The 17713-nt window shown below is 42.5% G+C and overlaps 1 protein-coding gene across 19 annotated transcripts in view; it reads left to right on the top strand.

Annotated features, from left to right (window-relative positions):
- The window catches only part of APBB2 (amyloid beta precursor protein binding family B member 2), a 251129-nt gene that overhangs the window by 218570 nt on the left and 14846 nt on the right, over window positions 1–17713 (top strand). For 18 of the 19 annotated variants that reach the window (XM_053253571.1, XM_053253573.1, XM_053253575.1 and 15 more), the window contains one exon: window positions 16094–16208. In XM_053253571.1, the coding sequence (XP_053109546.1) occupies window positions 16094–16208 (115 nt within the window). Of the gene's footprint in view, window positions 1–8125; window positions 8145–16093; window positions 16209–17713 lie in introns of those variants that run through there. The other variant, XM_053253586.1, reaches the window with a different exon arrangement.

The raw sequence follows: 17713 nt of genomic DNA on the forward strand, positions 1-17713 counted from the left end.
CCCAAAAAGTGTCTAACCACTTCAGTCATTATGTTCACATAACAGGTAGAGTAGTCTTTAGCTTCCTTACCCATGATATCTCTTGTGACCTACTCATATTCAGCTACAGTCTTTCTTTAAAAAAAAAAAAACAGGAAAAAATGAAAGCCGTGATAGTCTTCCGCCATGATGTATCAATCCGTTTGGATTGAGATTTCAGAGACAATGTTGTTGTAGTGTCAGATTGTGTAGCCTACAAAATGTAGTATGAGATCATTGTTTTAAACATTGTAGTTATGGGTTGCATCTGGAGTAGTACTTACTCAATTTAATTTTTCCATTAGTGCAAAGGAGTGGGGTATAATTTTTACCAACCAACCACCCCCCCTTCCCTCTACAGCCTCCTGTACCCTCCAAAATGATGTTCCTGGGAGTTGAGGGATTCTCAGGAATATATTTTCAGGGGCTTAGAATTTGCAGAGGGAAGGGTAGGACTGGTAGAAAATGTCCCTTTCCCCCCACTGCCTTGAGCAAGCAGAATAGTTCCCCTTGTACAAGTACTAGTCGGGATAGTACCAATGTTCTTAGGCAAATAATGTAGCTGATTCCTAAAAGGATGCTGATGCGATGGGTTTATTCATTTGGGGATTTAAAACACTTTTTTTTTTAATGCAGTATTTCCTATGTTGCACTCAAGGTTTTTTCCACAGTTGCTCTTGAAAAAGTCATGGTACATTTATTTAAAGTTAAGGCCAAGTTGAAAGCTCCGCTTCATACCTTCTATGAAATATAAAATTCGACTTTAGCCTTGAGGTGAATTTCTTAGAAAACACAGTGAAACATTCAGCCATGCTTGGATAATTTATCAATGAAAGGAACCTATTCAGCTGGTATGCTGTCTTCTGTAGAATTCAGTTGGAAGACAGTCTGTGGCTGCAAATAAAGAAATAGGATTAATTTCCAAACCCTAACATTCCAGGGATTACAAAGTAGATTTTCAACATTTGGGCATTAAAAACCTAATCTGGGGAATGCTTACTCATAAGTAAGTCTAACTAGATTGGTTCCAGTGCTACTTTGTAACTGGCCCTGCTCTCAATGATTGAGAAATGAATATGCATGTCTTCCTCCCCAGAGCACTGTTTTTTAATCATGCAAGAAACAATTCATCCAAACCATCCTTCCTCACATGCTTCAAATGCTACTTTTGGATAGTATTTGGAGCATGTGTAGATGGGTGGCACTGTTCCCTCTAAGACATGTGCTCACTCACAAGTTTTCTGATGTCCGTTCAGTTAATTTTAGATCCTGCTCAGGTTGAATTAGGAAGGCCTCACTGGCTGCATGTGCGCACACAGTGCCTTGATACTGCCACCCAGAACAAAACTCATTCCACACAGAGAAGAAAAAGATTAGAGGGACCACTGATGGGTGGTTTGAATGAGTCATACCTATACATGGGTAAGGAATGGTGCAGAAGGAGATGTGAACACTCACAGTGCATTCGCGTCTTAATCACAAGGGAGCAGGGTTGGTCAGAAAGTATCTTCTAAGCCTGGCCCATTAAGTTCACAGAAATCATACTCTTCATTGGTCCTTCAAAATTTTGTACAAAGAGAAGCGGCGTTTTGCAACATGTATAAATTATGTGAAGCAAGTGACTTTGGATATTTTTATCATGTCCATGCTTTAAGTTGAGTGCTTTACTTAGAACTTTGGAAGTTTGGCAGTTGTAACAGCTCTAAAACTTCTCTACACTTGCCTTCCATTTGTGCAAGCAAATTTATTGTCCATCTATAGTGCTTCCTTCAAGATGAAGTGTTATATTTCTTTCTTCAGATATACATTATAGGTTGCAAACAAGTGATGTAAATGAGAAATCAACCTACTTATCTACCTATCAAATATATGAAACAAAGCTATCCATGTGTGAAATGCAAGGGTGGCTGGCCAGTTAGGGCAGGGGACGCTATGCCCCTCTCTCCCAAACAAAAACACAGGATCCCCTAGAATATTCGACTTCCCAGAAGCCAGGAACTCTCTCAGACAGGGAGCTTTATCTAGTCCCTTCTCCCCATGCCTGTAACTTCCTAGCTGGAACAGCTGCTAATCAAGCTGCTCCAGCTTCTGATCTCTAGTGGGAGGCTCCTGGCATCGCACACTCAAGGAAGTAAAAATCGGGTTGAAAATATAGCCCCTGAAGACAAAGGGACTGTATTTTCCCCCACCCATTTTTACTGCTTTTGCGGGGGTCAGGGCCAGGCCAGCACCCCCTAGCAACCAGATTGGATGGCAGCTTGATGAGCAGCCAGTAAGAGTAAAATAGGGAGTAAGTGGGGGGGGGATGGGTTGGTGGAAGCTCTCTGCTGGGGACAGTTCACCTGTGAGAGAGAAAGAGAGAGAAAGGGGGGGAGGCAAGGCTTGGGGGGAGAGAAGGGAGGCTTGGTAACCAGGGCTTGGTGTGGGGGCTTGGGAAGAGTAATTGAGAAAAAAGGAAGAGAGCCTTGGAGAGAGGGAGAGAGAGCGAAAGCATGTGGAGGGGAGTGCCTTGGTGAGAGAGGGGGGCTTGGTGTGTGTGTGAGAGAGAGGGGGGGATGGGGGAGAGAGAACCTTGGTGTGAGAGCGAAAGGCTTGGTGAGAGGAGGGCTTGGTGTTAGAGAAATAAGGAGGTATGGCAAGGGTTGGTGAGAGAAGGAGGGAGGCTTAGTGAGGGGGGTCTTGGGGTGTGTGTGAGAGAGAGAAACTTGGTGAGAGAGGGAGAAAGAGGCTTGGGGAGAGAGGGGGGCTTGGCGGGGCTTGATATGTGTGTGGGAGAGAAATGAGGAGGTATGGCAAGGATTGGGGGGAGTGTGTGAGAGAGAGGCCGGGGTGCATGGCAAGGCTTGGCGAGAGAGAGCAGCCCACAACCAGCTCCACCTTTCACTATCCCTGGCTCTGCCCATCACCTGCCCTTCCTAGAATGCTACCAGGAGCCTGAAGCAATAGTTGTGCATAGAGCGAACTATTTGTACTCACTAATAGCTCAACCCAAAGCCTTCCCTGTGAGGTTTACATTCTAGTGCACTTACTTAATTCTGTCTGTCTCTCACAGACTCTTAGCACTTATGTCTTAAAAATTAACTTTTGCTATTTTATTTAAGCTGCGTTTCAAAAGTCTTAACAGGTGTTTACATAGGAAATTAAAGCAATTTATTAATCAGTGGAGAAAAAGTCCTTAGTATAGGTAGGTGATGGATTAATGTTAAAATGGGCAATTAATAAAGACTAATATATTGAAATTAATAGAACTTAAATTAATTATAACTAGTTTCGTTCTTGCCCAATGATTTTTGCCCCAAGTCCATATTATAGGGTGGAATTGTGCTAAACTATAACAGCAGCAATACCACCACCACCACCACCACGTGGTCCTGGTGATGATGATAATATGTATGTTCAAAGAACTTCACAGACAGGATCTCAGGAATCCAAAGATTGGCATCTAGTAAAGCAGATCTGTGGTTATTCCCATAGTGCAAATGTGGGGAAAGGCGGCAGGGTGATGGCTGAGGCTGAAAGATAATGGCTTGCTTAAGGCCATCAAGGGAATTTGTGACAGAGGTTAGATGTGAACAGCTCCATCTCTTAGCTACAAAGCTACACTCTACAAATTAGCTTCCATGTATGTTTCTCCTCCATTGATTGTAATGGGCTGTTGGCCATGGCTTATCCAGTAAACCTTTCCTCTTTTTGCTGCTGTAACATTTGCCTTTTGTTTTTGTTTTTTTTACTCTGCTCATAATGTCCACAAGTTTCTCTCTTATTTTTATACTCTGTGCACAAAAAAACTAGGAGATTGGAAAATAAAAATGAAATAATTCAGCAGTTATATTTTATTACTGAAAGTCAATGTAATAGAATCAAATCTGAACAATAAAAATGGAGGAGATCTACAAACATTCTCTATTTAAACCCTTGGATCTTAATTATGAAGAAACAACGTCTATGCTGTAGGGTAGAGCTGTGGTTTTCTTTGACATTGTGTCTTTTAAATATCATCTTCTCTTGGCAACCCAAAGATTGGCATCACTTACTTTCTAAGCACGTCTGTCAACTGCTTCCCTTATTGGTGTGTGATATTTTAAGCCTGACTATCTTCTAGTGCTTTGTGTGTGCTGCTGCCTTTCTAAATTCAGCATGTACCTGTTGACCTCATTGTAGGTTTCCAAAAATACTTACTGACTTAGGCACAATAGGACTGCAACTATCATAATGACTGAATGGAAACAAAATAGTTGCAGTGGTATAAGAAAGGTGGGCGTGGGGTGTTTAGTGTTAATTACCAGAGCTGTCTGTATGAATGTTTTCTAACTTTCTCTCTCTTTCTGCTCTGTTTTTCCATGCTTTTCCGGGATTCAGAGAGAGGTAAATTGTTTATTTCTCTATCTTCCTGTCTTTCGTCACCTCTAACCAACATTAGCCATGGTTGCCTTGCAAATTATGGTTTGCAAAAAAGCAAATGCATTCCTTGATTATGGTTTTAATAACAAGAAATTACTCTTGTTAACATCATAAGATGGAAATTTTCCAGTTTCTTTAGATGGTCACTCTTTAGAAATTCTGTCTTTCAAGGAGATCCATCCATATGTCTCCAGAATGAGAGGAAAGGGGACTGTCTCCTCCCAAATGGATCTCCCATTGCTCCAAACATATGACCCCCTGACTCTAGCTCAACCAGTATTAAATTAAGTTTTTGTTTGGTTTGTGACATATAATTCCACACTATGGACCTGGTCCAGCTTGATAAAGAGATATCCTGCAAATGAGCCAGGGTTGTTGATCTAATATGAGGAGGCAAGGTTTGATTGGGGGAGATGCATCCTTTAGAATGTTCTTAAAAAATCTGGATCTGGGATCAGTCCTGAAGCTTTTAACATGTTTCCTTCCCTATGCTTATCTGTTGTTCACTATTCCTTTTGAGAAGCACACCATATAGTCCTGCAGATTGGTGACAAACAAGCAAGCCATTGGCCTCATTCATACATAATGGGAAACTATGGTTCCTTGCTTCCCACTCCCCTTTCCTCTTTCTCATGTGCAAGGAAGAAAGGGAAACATTTTACTTTTGCATTAAACTAAACCACAAATCCATATTATGTATGAACCCAAGGGGCTGAGGTTAGGGAAAACAAGCCAGATTTTGTTTCAGATTGTGTTTTTTTTCTCCAAAGTGTGGTTTGAAGTAAAACACAGTCCCCCAATTTCATATGTAGCACAGAACTGTGGTTTGCTTCAAACCAAATATAAAACATTTCCTGTCCTTTCACATGCAAAATAGGAGAGGGGAGGAGGGAACACACAGCTTCCTTCTGCTCATTCTGCTAGTGGGAAACCATGTTTTCCCATTACAACTGAACCATCCTATTGTCAATGCCAAATATTATTCTGCATCTGCATTCAAATCAGCTTCACATATTACATTTTTTTCTGATTAAACTTGTAAAGGAGGTGGGGAGAGTGACCTTATTTTTATGCAATAGGTAGTAAGTACAAATATCTTATTTGCCTCTGGTATTGTGTATAACTAACTATTTGCTTGCCTGCTTCATTCCCATAAGGCACTAGAATTTGGCACTGAGCAGGGAAATAGTTTAAATATATGAGAAGCACTTAAGATTTTCCTCATGGAACAAAATGTGAATACTTTTCAAGCCTGACTGGTTTTGATCATTTACTTAGGATGCACTGGCCTAGGGAAATGAGTGAACTTCTGTTGCAATTGTGATTTTGTGACCTGTTAATTTTCACATGCAATATAAGAAGTGATTATCATAAGACAGACCAGAAAACAACAACAACAACAATAATAATAATAATTATTATTATTATTAATTCAATTTCTATACTGCCCTTCCAAAAATGGCGGTTTACACAGAGAAATAATAAATAAATAAGATGGCTCCCTGTCCCCAAAGGGCTCACATTCTAAAAAAAACACAAGATACACACCAGCAACAGTCACTGGAGGTACTGTGCTGGGGGTGGATAGGGTCAGTTACTCTCCCCCTGCTAAATAAAGAGAATCACCATGGTAAAAGGTGCCTCTTTGCCCAGTTAGCAGTATTGACAAACATGAGTTGTTCTCTCTTTTAGTTATTTGCTGTTCTATCTGCGTAACAATGAGCTCTATTGTAGAGCTTTGTATGTGCCACACTTCTACAAGAGTGCAGAAAAAATACACAGTATAGTATTGGATGCAGAATTTAGCTCAGCTTTCTGATAATTCCTACTTTCATTCTTTTAAACATCTAGCCCAGAGGTTCCCAACCTGTGGTGCTTCAGATGTTGCTGAACTACAACTCACATCATCCCAAGCCACAAGAAATTGTCGCGGGAGGTGATGGGAGTTAGCAACATCTGGAGTACCTCAGGTTGGGAACCTCTGGTCTAGCCCTACCGGCTGCAAATATATCCTTGAAAGTCTAGGAACAATTTCTGATGAAATCTCAAAAGCAAGAGGAAGAGGGCTGGATTAGATTTCCAGTATTTGAGGGGAATGCTCCAGTGCTTAACATCTTGAACATCTTGCTCCTTTCTGCAGAGATTAAAACCAGAATTAATTATGCAAAAATGGCAGGATACCTGACCCAAACAGGCAAAATTTGCAGAGTACGACTTGTCTTGGTACAAAACCTTTTTTAAAAAAAGCATGGTGTACCCACAGCCATAAATATTGTTCTGAATTGCATAATAGAAGAAATATCTTGTTCTCTCACAAGATTTCTCACCACTCTGCTGCCACTTTAAGCGCCTTTGTATGGCTCTCCCACCAGCTTGCCAATACCTCAGTGGAGACAGAAAACAAAAGCCCATAAAAAGAAAAAGAGGGTAGAGAGAATGTTTAACTATAGAGTACCAGAGTGCTCTTAGACTCTCCTTATCAAGCAGCTACATTCAGAACCAGGAAGCAATTCTCCAGCGCATGCCAGGACTTGGCCCCCCCAATTCTGGCTTCAGATCTCTGTGGGTAACATTTATGATAAGCGCCCTTACTTGATTTTACCCTGTTGTTATGATGGGTAAAATCAATGGTTGAAGGTTGGGAATGATGGGTTGTAGTCCAAAAACAAAAAGTAACCCAAGACAGGATGCGGAAATGTAGTACGGTAATAATACTTACTAGCTAACTCGCACAGAGCATCTGCACGCTAGTACTTGATTGCTCCCCTCACCTCAGAGATCTCTCCACCCTCACTTGAGCCACACTACTGCTCCTCCATCCCGTTGCTTCCATCCTCCTCACCCCTCTTGGTCACGGCTGCAGCATTGCTGGTGCCTATTGGCCAAGCTGCAGTGCCCTATCCTCAGAGATCTCCTCACCCAAGCCCTGCTCCTGCTCCCTCTCCACAGGAGCAGCAGCGGTTGGCCAGCCCCTTACTTGCTGTCACCACCACCATGGCCGCTTGCTCCCCTCAGGCCACTGACACACCTGGGCCTGTCCCTTCCTTGCCTCCCTCCGCCAATGGCCTGGGTAGCCCCCAAACAGCAGCAGTGGTTGATTGGGCCCTTCTTTGCTACTGCTGCCGCCACCATGGTTGCTCATTCCACTCAGGCCGCTGACAGGCTCAGGCCTGTCCCTCACCCTCCCTCTCTCTCTCTCCCCCTCCCTTCTTTTTCTCTTTCTCTCCTCCACTCACTCGATCCCTCTGTCTTTCTTCTCCTCTCTTATTCTCTCTCTCTCTCTCCCCCTTCCTGAGTTAACAGATCTTGTTCATCTCATTATCTCATCTAATTCACACAACAGCAGCCTCCTCCTGAAGGGGCTCTTTCCTCCCTCATGGCCTCTCTCTTCGCAGACCCCTGCCTGCTATCCTTGTGTATATATATAGATTCCTCTCTTCTACAATCAAGAACATCTTCCGACCAGTAACAGTTGCATTCCAACTGACCTTAACCATCACAGGCTCCTCCCCCCATCTGCATATGGAATCGCCACTGCCCAATCACCACAGTGTCTCAGGGTCCTCCTCCCTATCTGCATATGAAATCGCCACTGCCCAATCACCATGGTGTTTCTGCTCTCACAGGCTCCTCCTCCCTTTCTGCTTATGGAATCTCCACTGCCCAATCAGGTGCTTCTGTTCGCGAACTCTCGTGAGAGCTGCCATGCACAGGATTAGCCACTGGTATGCCTTAGATAAATAAATGTATAGATTATTCAGTGTGGTGAGTGGAGGTAATAGATAGGCCTAAATCAGCATCCTTCTGGTCCTACAATCATTTTTTCAATGGCGTTGAATTTTAGGTTTCCATAACCTATTGTATGCGTAAACCAGTTGCAAGAATCAAGTCAGCTGCCTACCGAGAGAAGTTTAAGACTGTTTCCCTAATGGACCTCCGAGCTTATAAAAGTCACTGGCTTAGATAGCATCAGGGAGTTCTTCTCTTCAAGGATAAAATCTGTCAGCCGGAGCCGTACATTCTTCTTGCTATGCCCTGGAGGGAGCACTGCTAAGGGATAAAAAAAAAAAGTAGTTTTCTTAGATATTCATTTTTCATGAATTTCATGGAGGAAAGATATGTTCCTTTGTTTAAAGTAGAAAAGGAGCTATGGTAACACAATTCTGAAGTACAGACCCACGATTAATATAAATCACCATGCTTGGGCAGTACCTGAGGGTCTGACTGAATTCCACAAAACAATGACAATTCAGAACGAAGGCTGAAATTCAGTTAAAATAAAACTACTTCTCATTGTTTTAATTCTGTATCACTGTTCAGGATGCAACCCTAGTTTGAGTGGCAACTTTTGTAAAATCTCTTTCTCTCTTGTTATAATGTATCTCACAGAATTGCTATGAGGGTACAAGAGAGAAAAATTACAGATCAACTGGTACACTGAAGAGGGCTACAGATAATTTATAACTTTTAAATATGTTTTTGATTCCTTGTGTTTTATTGTTTCTACCTTGTATCTTGTTTGGGGAAATGTCTGTGAACCAAATAAACATGTAGGTTGATTTTGATACCGAGTGATAAAAATAGAACAAATATTTTGCGGAATCTTCTCTCCAGGAAAGGATGTCTCCTATATTGGGTTCCTATGAGCAGCTAATCTTCCTCAGGCCAAGCAGGTTTCTCAAGAGGGGCAGGGTTAGCCTTAGTATTGCCAGACAAGGGGGAAATCTCAAATTTGTACAAGAACTAAGGGCTTCTGTACAAGATAGAACTTTTGCAGTCTTGTGCACAGTTTTATGAGAATTCATAGTTGTTCAGTTCAGTATTAATGTACATAGTGCTGTAGTGGTGAAGTGTGGTGAACATGTCTCAAGCCAGAGTGTGAGTGGGAGAATATGCTGATAGTAGGTTCTTTTTGACTCTATGGCTTTTGAATGTGATATGACGCTCTCGTGTGTGGAGCAGGGCATTTCTTTTGCTCTCTCTTCCGTCTCAGTTTTTCTGCATGGATTATGGGCAGTGTTGCTCATGGAAGACTGACTGTTTTTGTATGCAGATGAATAATAGAGGAAAGAAGAAAAACCCTACACCTCTTTACGCTGCTTTAAATGTGGATTTGCTCAGGACAACTACTGCCTGAGAGAAATTGAAAGGGGAGTCAGGTCTTTATTTTTGGTTTCTCTGTGTAAACTGCTTTGGGACGTTTTGTTGAAAAGCGGTATATAATATTTGGAGGAGGTGGAGGTTAGAGTTTTTCTACCCGTCTTCTGTGAAGGTTCTGGACAAAACATAGAAATGTTGAGGGCTCGGAGTTGAGAATTCCACTTTGATAAGCTGGAAATATAATGCCAGCCACTAACTCTTATAACTCTTATAACACTTATAACTAAAGTTATAAAGGTAAAAGTGGGGGCCCATGAATACTTCTCTGAATTGCTTAAGGGAACAGTGGGATAAAAATATAATTAATAATGAAACAATCACTTTTTTCTCAGTAATAGTTCATAAGGAAGAGAATTTCCGTACTTTTAGTAGGGCATACCTATGGGGGGGGGCACCCCACTTACTCCCAGGGAAGTGGCAGCTGCTGGCTACCTGGATCTCCAGGTTGGGAGGACAGTAGGACTCTCAAAGGAAGTTACCAGGAGGTTGGCTGAAGTGACTGAGTTACCAGGGGGTGACATGGGAAGGAGAGGATACTAAAAAATGCTAAGGTAACTAAAGGAGAAATGAAATGGGCCAGTTCAAACAATACCAATGATAGTAAAGGAAGGTGTGTGCCAAGAGCACACCTGTTGGGAACGTCCTCCACAGATATCCTGATGTGTCCCTTTACCAGTCCCGGAGTGCACACTCCAAATACTTATTTAAACAAGTACTTGAATACCGCCCTATCCACGCCCAGCACAGTACTTCCAGTGACTGTTGCTGGTGTCTATCTTATGTTTCTTTTTAGAATGTGAGCCCTTTGGGGACAGGGAGCCATCTTATTTGTTTTATTTCTCTTTGTAAACCGCCCTGAGCCATTTTTGGAAGGGCGGTATAGAAATCAAATTAATAATAATAATAATAATAATAATAATAATAATAATAATATCATATTCAGGGGACATTCAGATGAGCAGTCCCCACACATGAGTAAGGGATATGCCAGGAGGGCATTGGGATGTCATGGAGGACATTCTGACAGGTGCACTCTTGAGGCACCCCCGTTCTCTTCATGTGTGTTGCCACAGATCTCATTTGAACCAACTGAATGTTGGCTTGGCCAAAGTAGGAAGGCTAAGGAGAAGATGAGCCTTTCCCTGAATAACAGTGTTGGGAAATAAGAGTTGCGTTCCAGCCTCCAGTTTTTTGAGGCCAACCTCATGACTTCAGTACTAGGACCTAGGAAGAACTTTTACAGCTCCTCTTATTCCTGAGTGATTTTTGCACTGTGGAACCAAGATCAGCCTTAAACTATCTGTTTCTGTTCTCAACATGGCCCCCATTAATGGACCCCTTACCTGGTTGAACTGTGGTTTCTCCTTGCCTTTCTGTCCCTGTAAGAGACCTCATGTTAAGGAGCAAGGCTCGACCAGCTGAGATGCATAGCATGAGAGGCCCATTATAATAAAAGGGCATTCTAACTACAGATATTATGTACAAAAACATGTTCCTCTTCACCCGAAGTACAGCATTTCTCTCTTCAAACGTTCTGCTCCTGGACAGTGTGGGGGCAAAGCTATAGAGTGCATCAGCATAGGAATGGGGGTTTGCCTGCACACTCTTGTGGCTTCTGGATCTGGATGCAGCATCCACGCTTTGGATAACCCATTAATTGCTGTTTAGAGCATGCAGACTTCTGAGTTATACAGTTTCCATTTGTCTGATTTCTACTTGAGGGAAACCAGCTAAAGAACCAGTTGCCAAATAAAAGCTGCTACATTGTCACTTCCCCCTGTGCTAGTTTTCTCTACCACTCTATGAGTGAATCCAAGGCATTTTCACCAAGAGACCTTAAAGTGGCTTTTGCTTCATTCAGGAATGTAATGCCTATATTGGTCATAATGCTCATTAACATTATGATTGCAATTCCTCCACTTTCTCTTTTGGATGAATAAGAATCAAAAGTGAATATAAATAGTGGGAGAAAAGCTCAAAAGTGATTAAAAACATTGTTTGCAAGAAATTGGATCACACACTGTGAAAGTTGTTTCCTCTCAAAGGTGGGATGGAGAAGGTCCACCTCTTTATCTGTAACCTTTCAACTGCTTTTTAGAGTGGAACCTCTTGCTGCAACCCTATAAGTGAATTTGTGACTGTGGTCCCAACGTTGTTTAATAACAGAAGTTCGTTAACATTTTTCAGGCTGCGTTTAATTGGAATATCTCATGGAGCATTAATGTAATGACTAGCCTAGCTCACACTGGACAGTGTTCACATAAATTCTGTTTTATGACATTACATTTAAACATCATTGCACAGTTAAGTGACGCTTAACCAGGTGTTAAATAGAAAGGACAATCCAGGCTTTCTCAATTAGCTTCAAAGAATAATGATTTTAAAAGAATAAATGTAAAAGGACTTAATCATTTTTATTCCTCCATATTTATTCAGTGTTGCTGGGGTGTTTTTTTAAATTGAAGAATGTTTTTCCATCTGATTCTGTAGTAACCTAACCATAGTACTTGAAATTAAAAAGGATTCTCTTGTGATAAAGCCGATCAACAAAGCAAGCCACAGCCTTGCATAAAATAACAGTTCATTGATTTTTGCCCTCCACCTCCCCAGTCAACTTGTTTTCTGGCTTTGGCTCCAAATAACAGGTCAATCTAATTTTACTGGTATTGCAGAATTACCACTAGGCAGAATATACGGAGCACATGCCTAAAGAATTTAAGTTTTGGCAAATTCATGTTTTTGTAGAAAATGGAACAGGGCCACTTTGAGCAGCTATTTTTTAATAGGTGCCATATTTTGAATTGAACAGTGATTGAACAGCCACATTGACTCTGCCTACTGACTTACTCCTGCATCAGTCAAGATGCCAGCAAAGGTATCTTCATATGAACAGCAAGGCACTGTCATTTCCAGCCACGTATCCATGATTAGTCATCCCTTTTCTTCCGAGCTCCAGAGACCTTTTCTGTGGCTCCCTGCCATATACACAACTGCCTAAGGGGAAGCAACTGTTCTCCTTATTTGGGTAGGCCTAGTTGTGATTTTAAACATACACTTATGGTCATCTACTTTCAGATCTTCTTTAGCACATATTTACCTCCCAGAACAGATGTCTGACTGGAAACAGAATCAGTGGACAATTGGCTGGCTTAGACAGAGGGCAGTCACTGATGAAAGTGAAAGTAAAGTAAGGACCTCATTGGTTAGTCTTTTGGTTCTTCTGAGCTGTCCTGCACACACATACATCTGGGGGGGACGACACAAAAATGATTGTACAAAGAGGGCCAGTTTGAAGTATTAACAGAAGTCTATTTCTGTCACATTCCTAGTAGCTGATAGTACTACTTCATCCATTGACCCTAGACCTGTGCACGTCTCCATTTTAGAGAAGCTCAGGTGGAACTACATCTCCCAGGCAACTACAGTTCCCAGTCGCCCCGTGCAAATGATGAATTTCCTCTTCGTCACTCCCTGCCCACCCCATTCTCAAATGTTCGCATGGAATGCTGCAATCACCCAATTTTCCCTGTGCCAGTGCTGGGTGGATTTTAAAGAGCCGCCGCCACCATCCTCCTACCTGGGGCAGTTGCCCTGTGAGTGGCTTCCTCCTTGTGTTGGGGGGTGGGAATGCTAACCTTTTCCAAAGTGCACAGTCCTAATTGGCCCCTCTGATCAGCAGTGAACCGTATGCCCCTGTCCTGTTTCCTGAAGTATGCTTTGCTAGGCTCTGCTGTGCCATTGCCACTGTAATTTCTCTCCTCAGTTGTGCACATGGATCCATGGCATCAGAGTGGCTTTGTGGAATAGGCCAAAGTTCTTCTGTCCAGCACATATTGGGAAGGTCACAAGCAGGCCAAGAATGCATCCTCATTTGTTTGCCTTTGCATCTGAGAAATTCCTTCCTGCCTCTCAACTTTACATGGAGTATTGGCTGTCAAGAATACCAGATAGGAACTTGGGGGAGGGAAAGAATACTAACTGGTTCCACTTTAATATTTGCTTCATTTGCTCCACCCAGTACAATTCCTAGATCTAACTCTGAGCCCAGAAAGACCTGAGTCTTGCCTGTCCTTTGCCTCTAAGGATGCCTGTCCCTGACATGAGCACCAGTCTGACCTGGTTATTTTTGCTCTCCCTATGGAATAAATTAGCCATCACAGCTTATGTTCAATGTGGTGTAGTGAGTAGGCTGTTGGACAGGGAGACCTGAGTTCAGTTCTTTAGGTGGTCTTAAAATTAGGGAGGAGAGCTTGTCTTGTAGTTGCAGGCATGATTTGGCCCCTTAGCTATGCAGGGTCCACCCTGGTTGCATATGAATGGGAGACTAGATGTGTGAGCACTGTAAGATATTCCCCTTAGGGCAGGCCTGCTCAACTTAGGCGCCCCAGCTGTTTTTTTACTACAACTCCCATAATCCCCAGCCATAATAGCCAATAGCCAGGGATTATGGGAGTTGTAGGCCAACATCTGCAGGAGGGCCAAAGTTGAGCAGGCCTGCCTTAAGGGTTGGAGCCATTCTGGGAAGAGCATCTAAGTTCCAAGTTCCCTCCCTGGCATCTCCAAGATAGGGCTGAAAGAGATTCCTGCCTTCAACCTTGAAGAAGCCGCTGCCAGTCTGTGCAGACAATACTGAGCTAGATGGACCTATGGTCTGACTCATTATATGGCAGCTTCCTATGTTCCTAACTCACTGGGTGACTTCTGCCCAGCTGTACTCATGGCTGAAACCTCCCTCAAACAGCTGTTGAAGGAATAAAATGAAATAACTCCACGTATGCCACTCTAAGCTTTTTTTGAAGAAGAGGAAGCACCATCTGAAAAAAGATAACCAAATGTTGCTGCCTCACAAAGGGTTAGCATGATGCAGAAGGCAAATCCTTTCCCTTGTCTGTAAGTTTCCCAACCAGTTCCTCAATGAAGCAAGCAACAGCTTCACCATAAATCTCTCCTCATATTAATCAGCTTGAAATGAGCTGAGTAGAATTAAAGTTAACAGAGCAAGTGACCCAGGAAGGATTCCAAAGTAAGGGAAGTAGATAAAAAAGCAAAGGTGAGGTCTGTAGTGACATGTTCGACATTAAACAATTCTTGCAGTGCAGAGGCAATATCCTCGCTACCTCTCCAGCTTTTACACAGGAGATTACTCTTGTCACGGATGCTCAAGGTCAATGTACCTTGGTAGTAATAGAGGGAAGGTGTGAATCACAAGGGAAAAATGCATTTGGAAGCACAGCAGGGCCTGAACCAGGTTGATCCTCTCCAGTAGTATTCAAAAAGAACCTCTGCTCCAGTCTAACACCCTTGCAAACTGTGGTTATGGATTTTCCTAAACTGCCTACTTGGTTTGATTAATTATTGAAGTCACCCTCTCATCTGGAACTTGCCGGAAGGAAAGATCCACATTTGATTGCTAAAGTTGATGGATGATTTTCTAACAGATGGTTGTGCGGTTGTCCCCTCCCCCCTCCCACCACCACCATTTGTGCCTAGTGTGATGTGTCTGGTTTAGAAGAAAAGATGGAAGGAGTCTGCTGATATCATGTCTCCTTGCCTGGGCCAATAATTTTGTCATCTAGCATGATAATCTTATGGCATGTATAGCAAGCTGTATTTCATACACCTATTGTCACCTCAGATCTCTGTGCAGACAATTAAAGAGAATAACTGGAGACAGGAATGCCATTTCAGAGCAGGGAGTGATCAGGCAATGGATTCTCCCCCGCCCCCCTGGAAGAGAAGATTTTCATTAAGGTATCTCAGAATAGCTACGGCAAGATTTGCAGCGCATTTCAAGCACACACGATCCTTCTTGTTTTTTGTGCCTTTGGCCTAGTACTTTAGTTGATGCAGTTGTTTACAACCATAACAGTCATCGGCGTGTACAAAGAGTGAGTTGACAGATAGTTATAGGTGCTCCTCACATCTGGTAGGAAATTTGAGGGTGGGGTGCTGCTATCCCCTGCCTTCTGCCAAGATGGTGCCTTTGATTGGGAGTTGTAAGAAAAAAGAATAGTCCTCTGAGTAAGAAGTGCACAAGGATGTAATGAGCTATCTAAAGTAAAATACTAAAAGAATATGCGATGGAGCAAATGATGCCATGTGAATAACAATCCTGGATCCACTCAGTATGGACTATAAAATTGTAATATGAAAAGTTCACTGTACAAATAAACAGAGAGAAACATTGCCCCTTGGGCAGGACATGAGAGGATTTGTGCCCTAGCTAACAGTGGTGCCTGTGGGGGCACAAACTGACCTCTTCCCAAGCCATCCCACCCCAAAAGCCCAACATGTGCCGGGATAAGTAAGGAGAAGGTCAGAACAAACCCTCTTGCTTGACTCTGCCTGCTTTCTCCATAGAGCAGACAGGCAAAGGGAGCTGCTGCAGTCACCATTGGTGGGCCGAGACAAAAGTGCTCTGACAGTACAGGTGTGCTTTTAAAAAGAGAACAGCAGATCTTTTTGTGTGTGGTTGCTGTTAATTCTAATACGCTGATTGATTTTGTTTACACAGGGACTTCGCATATGTAGCAAGAGACAAAGAGACAAGAATTTTGAAATGCCACGTATTTCGATGTGACACACCAGCAAAAGCTATCGCCACAAGCCTGCACGAAATCTGTTCTAAGGCAAGTTTTTTCTGTCTGGCTTAAGAAATCTTTCAAAGGGTCTGTAACATGAGCACCATTTTGGAGTTGCTCCCTTGCCTTCTTTACTTCCACTCCTACTGCTGCCCCTGCCCCACATTTAAAAACTAAAGGAAGTTAAAAACTTGCTTTACAGCCCTGACAAAAATTCATGATCTTATCTTGTCGTCTGCGACAAAGAAGGCTATAGACTATTACTGGATAGTTGCAGTGATCACAAAGAGAATTATGATAATGTGAACAGACTCCTCCATTTTCATCTCAAACACATTACATGAAGCATGTCCCTGCATAATGAAAGGTGACTGTACACCTCCTTACAGTATTTAACCCAGGTAAGGGATTTGCTTGCCCAAAATACATCCACTGTCACCATATAACTATTCATTAATTGTCCTACTTTGAATTTAAATATCCTCTCTACTGGAGGTGGTGAATTAGGTTGGATGTGGAGTAAAACGCCAGGAATACCTGGGGTAAACTTACAACAAAAGAATATATTTATTAAAGAGAAACAATAAAAGGATATTGTTTAGGGAATAGTTATTAAACAGAAACAGTAGAATAGGAAAGGGTTGTACTTATAGCTGGATTGAATTCAATCCCATATTGAAACGTAAAAGCTAGATTCTGCCTAGCTCCCTTCCCAATATAACTTACTGCTTGAAGGAACACTGAATGTCAAGCATATTTTAAAAGGCCACTCCCCCCACCCTTTAGGCAGAGGGACAATTAAGCCCTGTTTGACATCAGTACACGTGTACATGTTTTTGCGTGAATGACTGTACCTGTGTTCATTTTAAAAGTGAACCTGGGTACAGGCACTCTTAAATGCAGGATTCTAATGAGAAATGTACTACTGTATGTCCATTGAACACAGTGTGTAAATAATTGTACCCATATACACTGATTTACCAATGTTGAACATAACATGTGAATGGAGATTTAGTCTCAGTGTTCAAGCCCTATGATTTTGCAAAAGGGTTCAGTCACTGCCTAGAATCAGTTTAACTGCTAGTCTGATCAGAAGCCTTCCCTCCGGTCAGCTCCTGTTCTTCACTGATCAGTGCATTGCCAGGCTTCTAATGGCCTCTAATCTCTTTTGCCTTTTCTTCAGCTGACTAGTTTCTCCAAGCAGATAGTGATGCTCTCACTGCTCGGTGTTGTGGCATCGAGAAGTGCGGCCTCTGTTTGAAGAGTCTTTAGGGCCAGACCAGCTCAAATCAGCCGCTTAAAAATGTCTTGAAAGAAGCTCAACCTTCCACTCGTCCTCTCAGCCTCCTCGAGATTTAGCCCTCACAACTGCTCCTTTTTGCTGCCTCTCTTCTCTGCTGCTCTGGTAGTTTTCTTCCTCCTGAATCAGGCAGCCATCCTTGTCCCTTGTATTGGCAACTACCCTCTTCAGCCTTGCTCTGCTCCCATTCACAGTGGTACCTGACAGCCCTTTTTGTACAGTAAAAAACAACTTCTCAAGGGGTGTTTGAGAG

This window comes from Hemicordylus capensis, chromosome 5 (genome assembly GCF_027244095.1).
Source record: "Hemicordylus capensis ecotype Gifberg chromosome 5, rHemCap1.1.pri, whole genome shotgun sequence".
NCBI lineage: Eukaryota > Metazoa > Chordata > Lepidosauria > Squamata > Cordylidae > Hemicordylus > Hemicordylus capensis.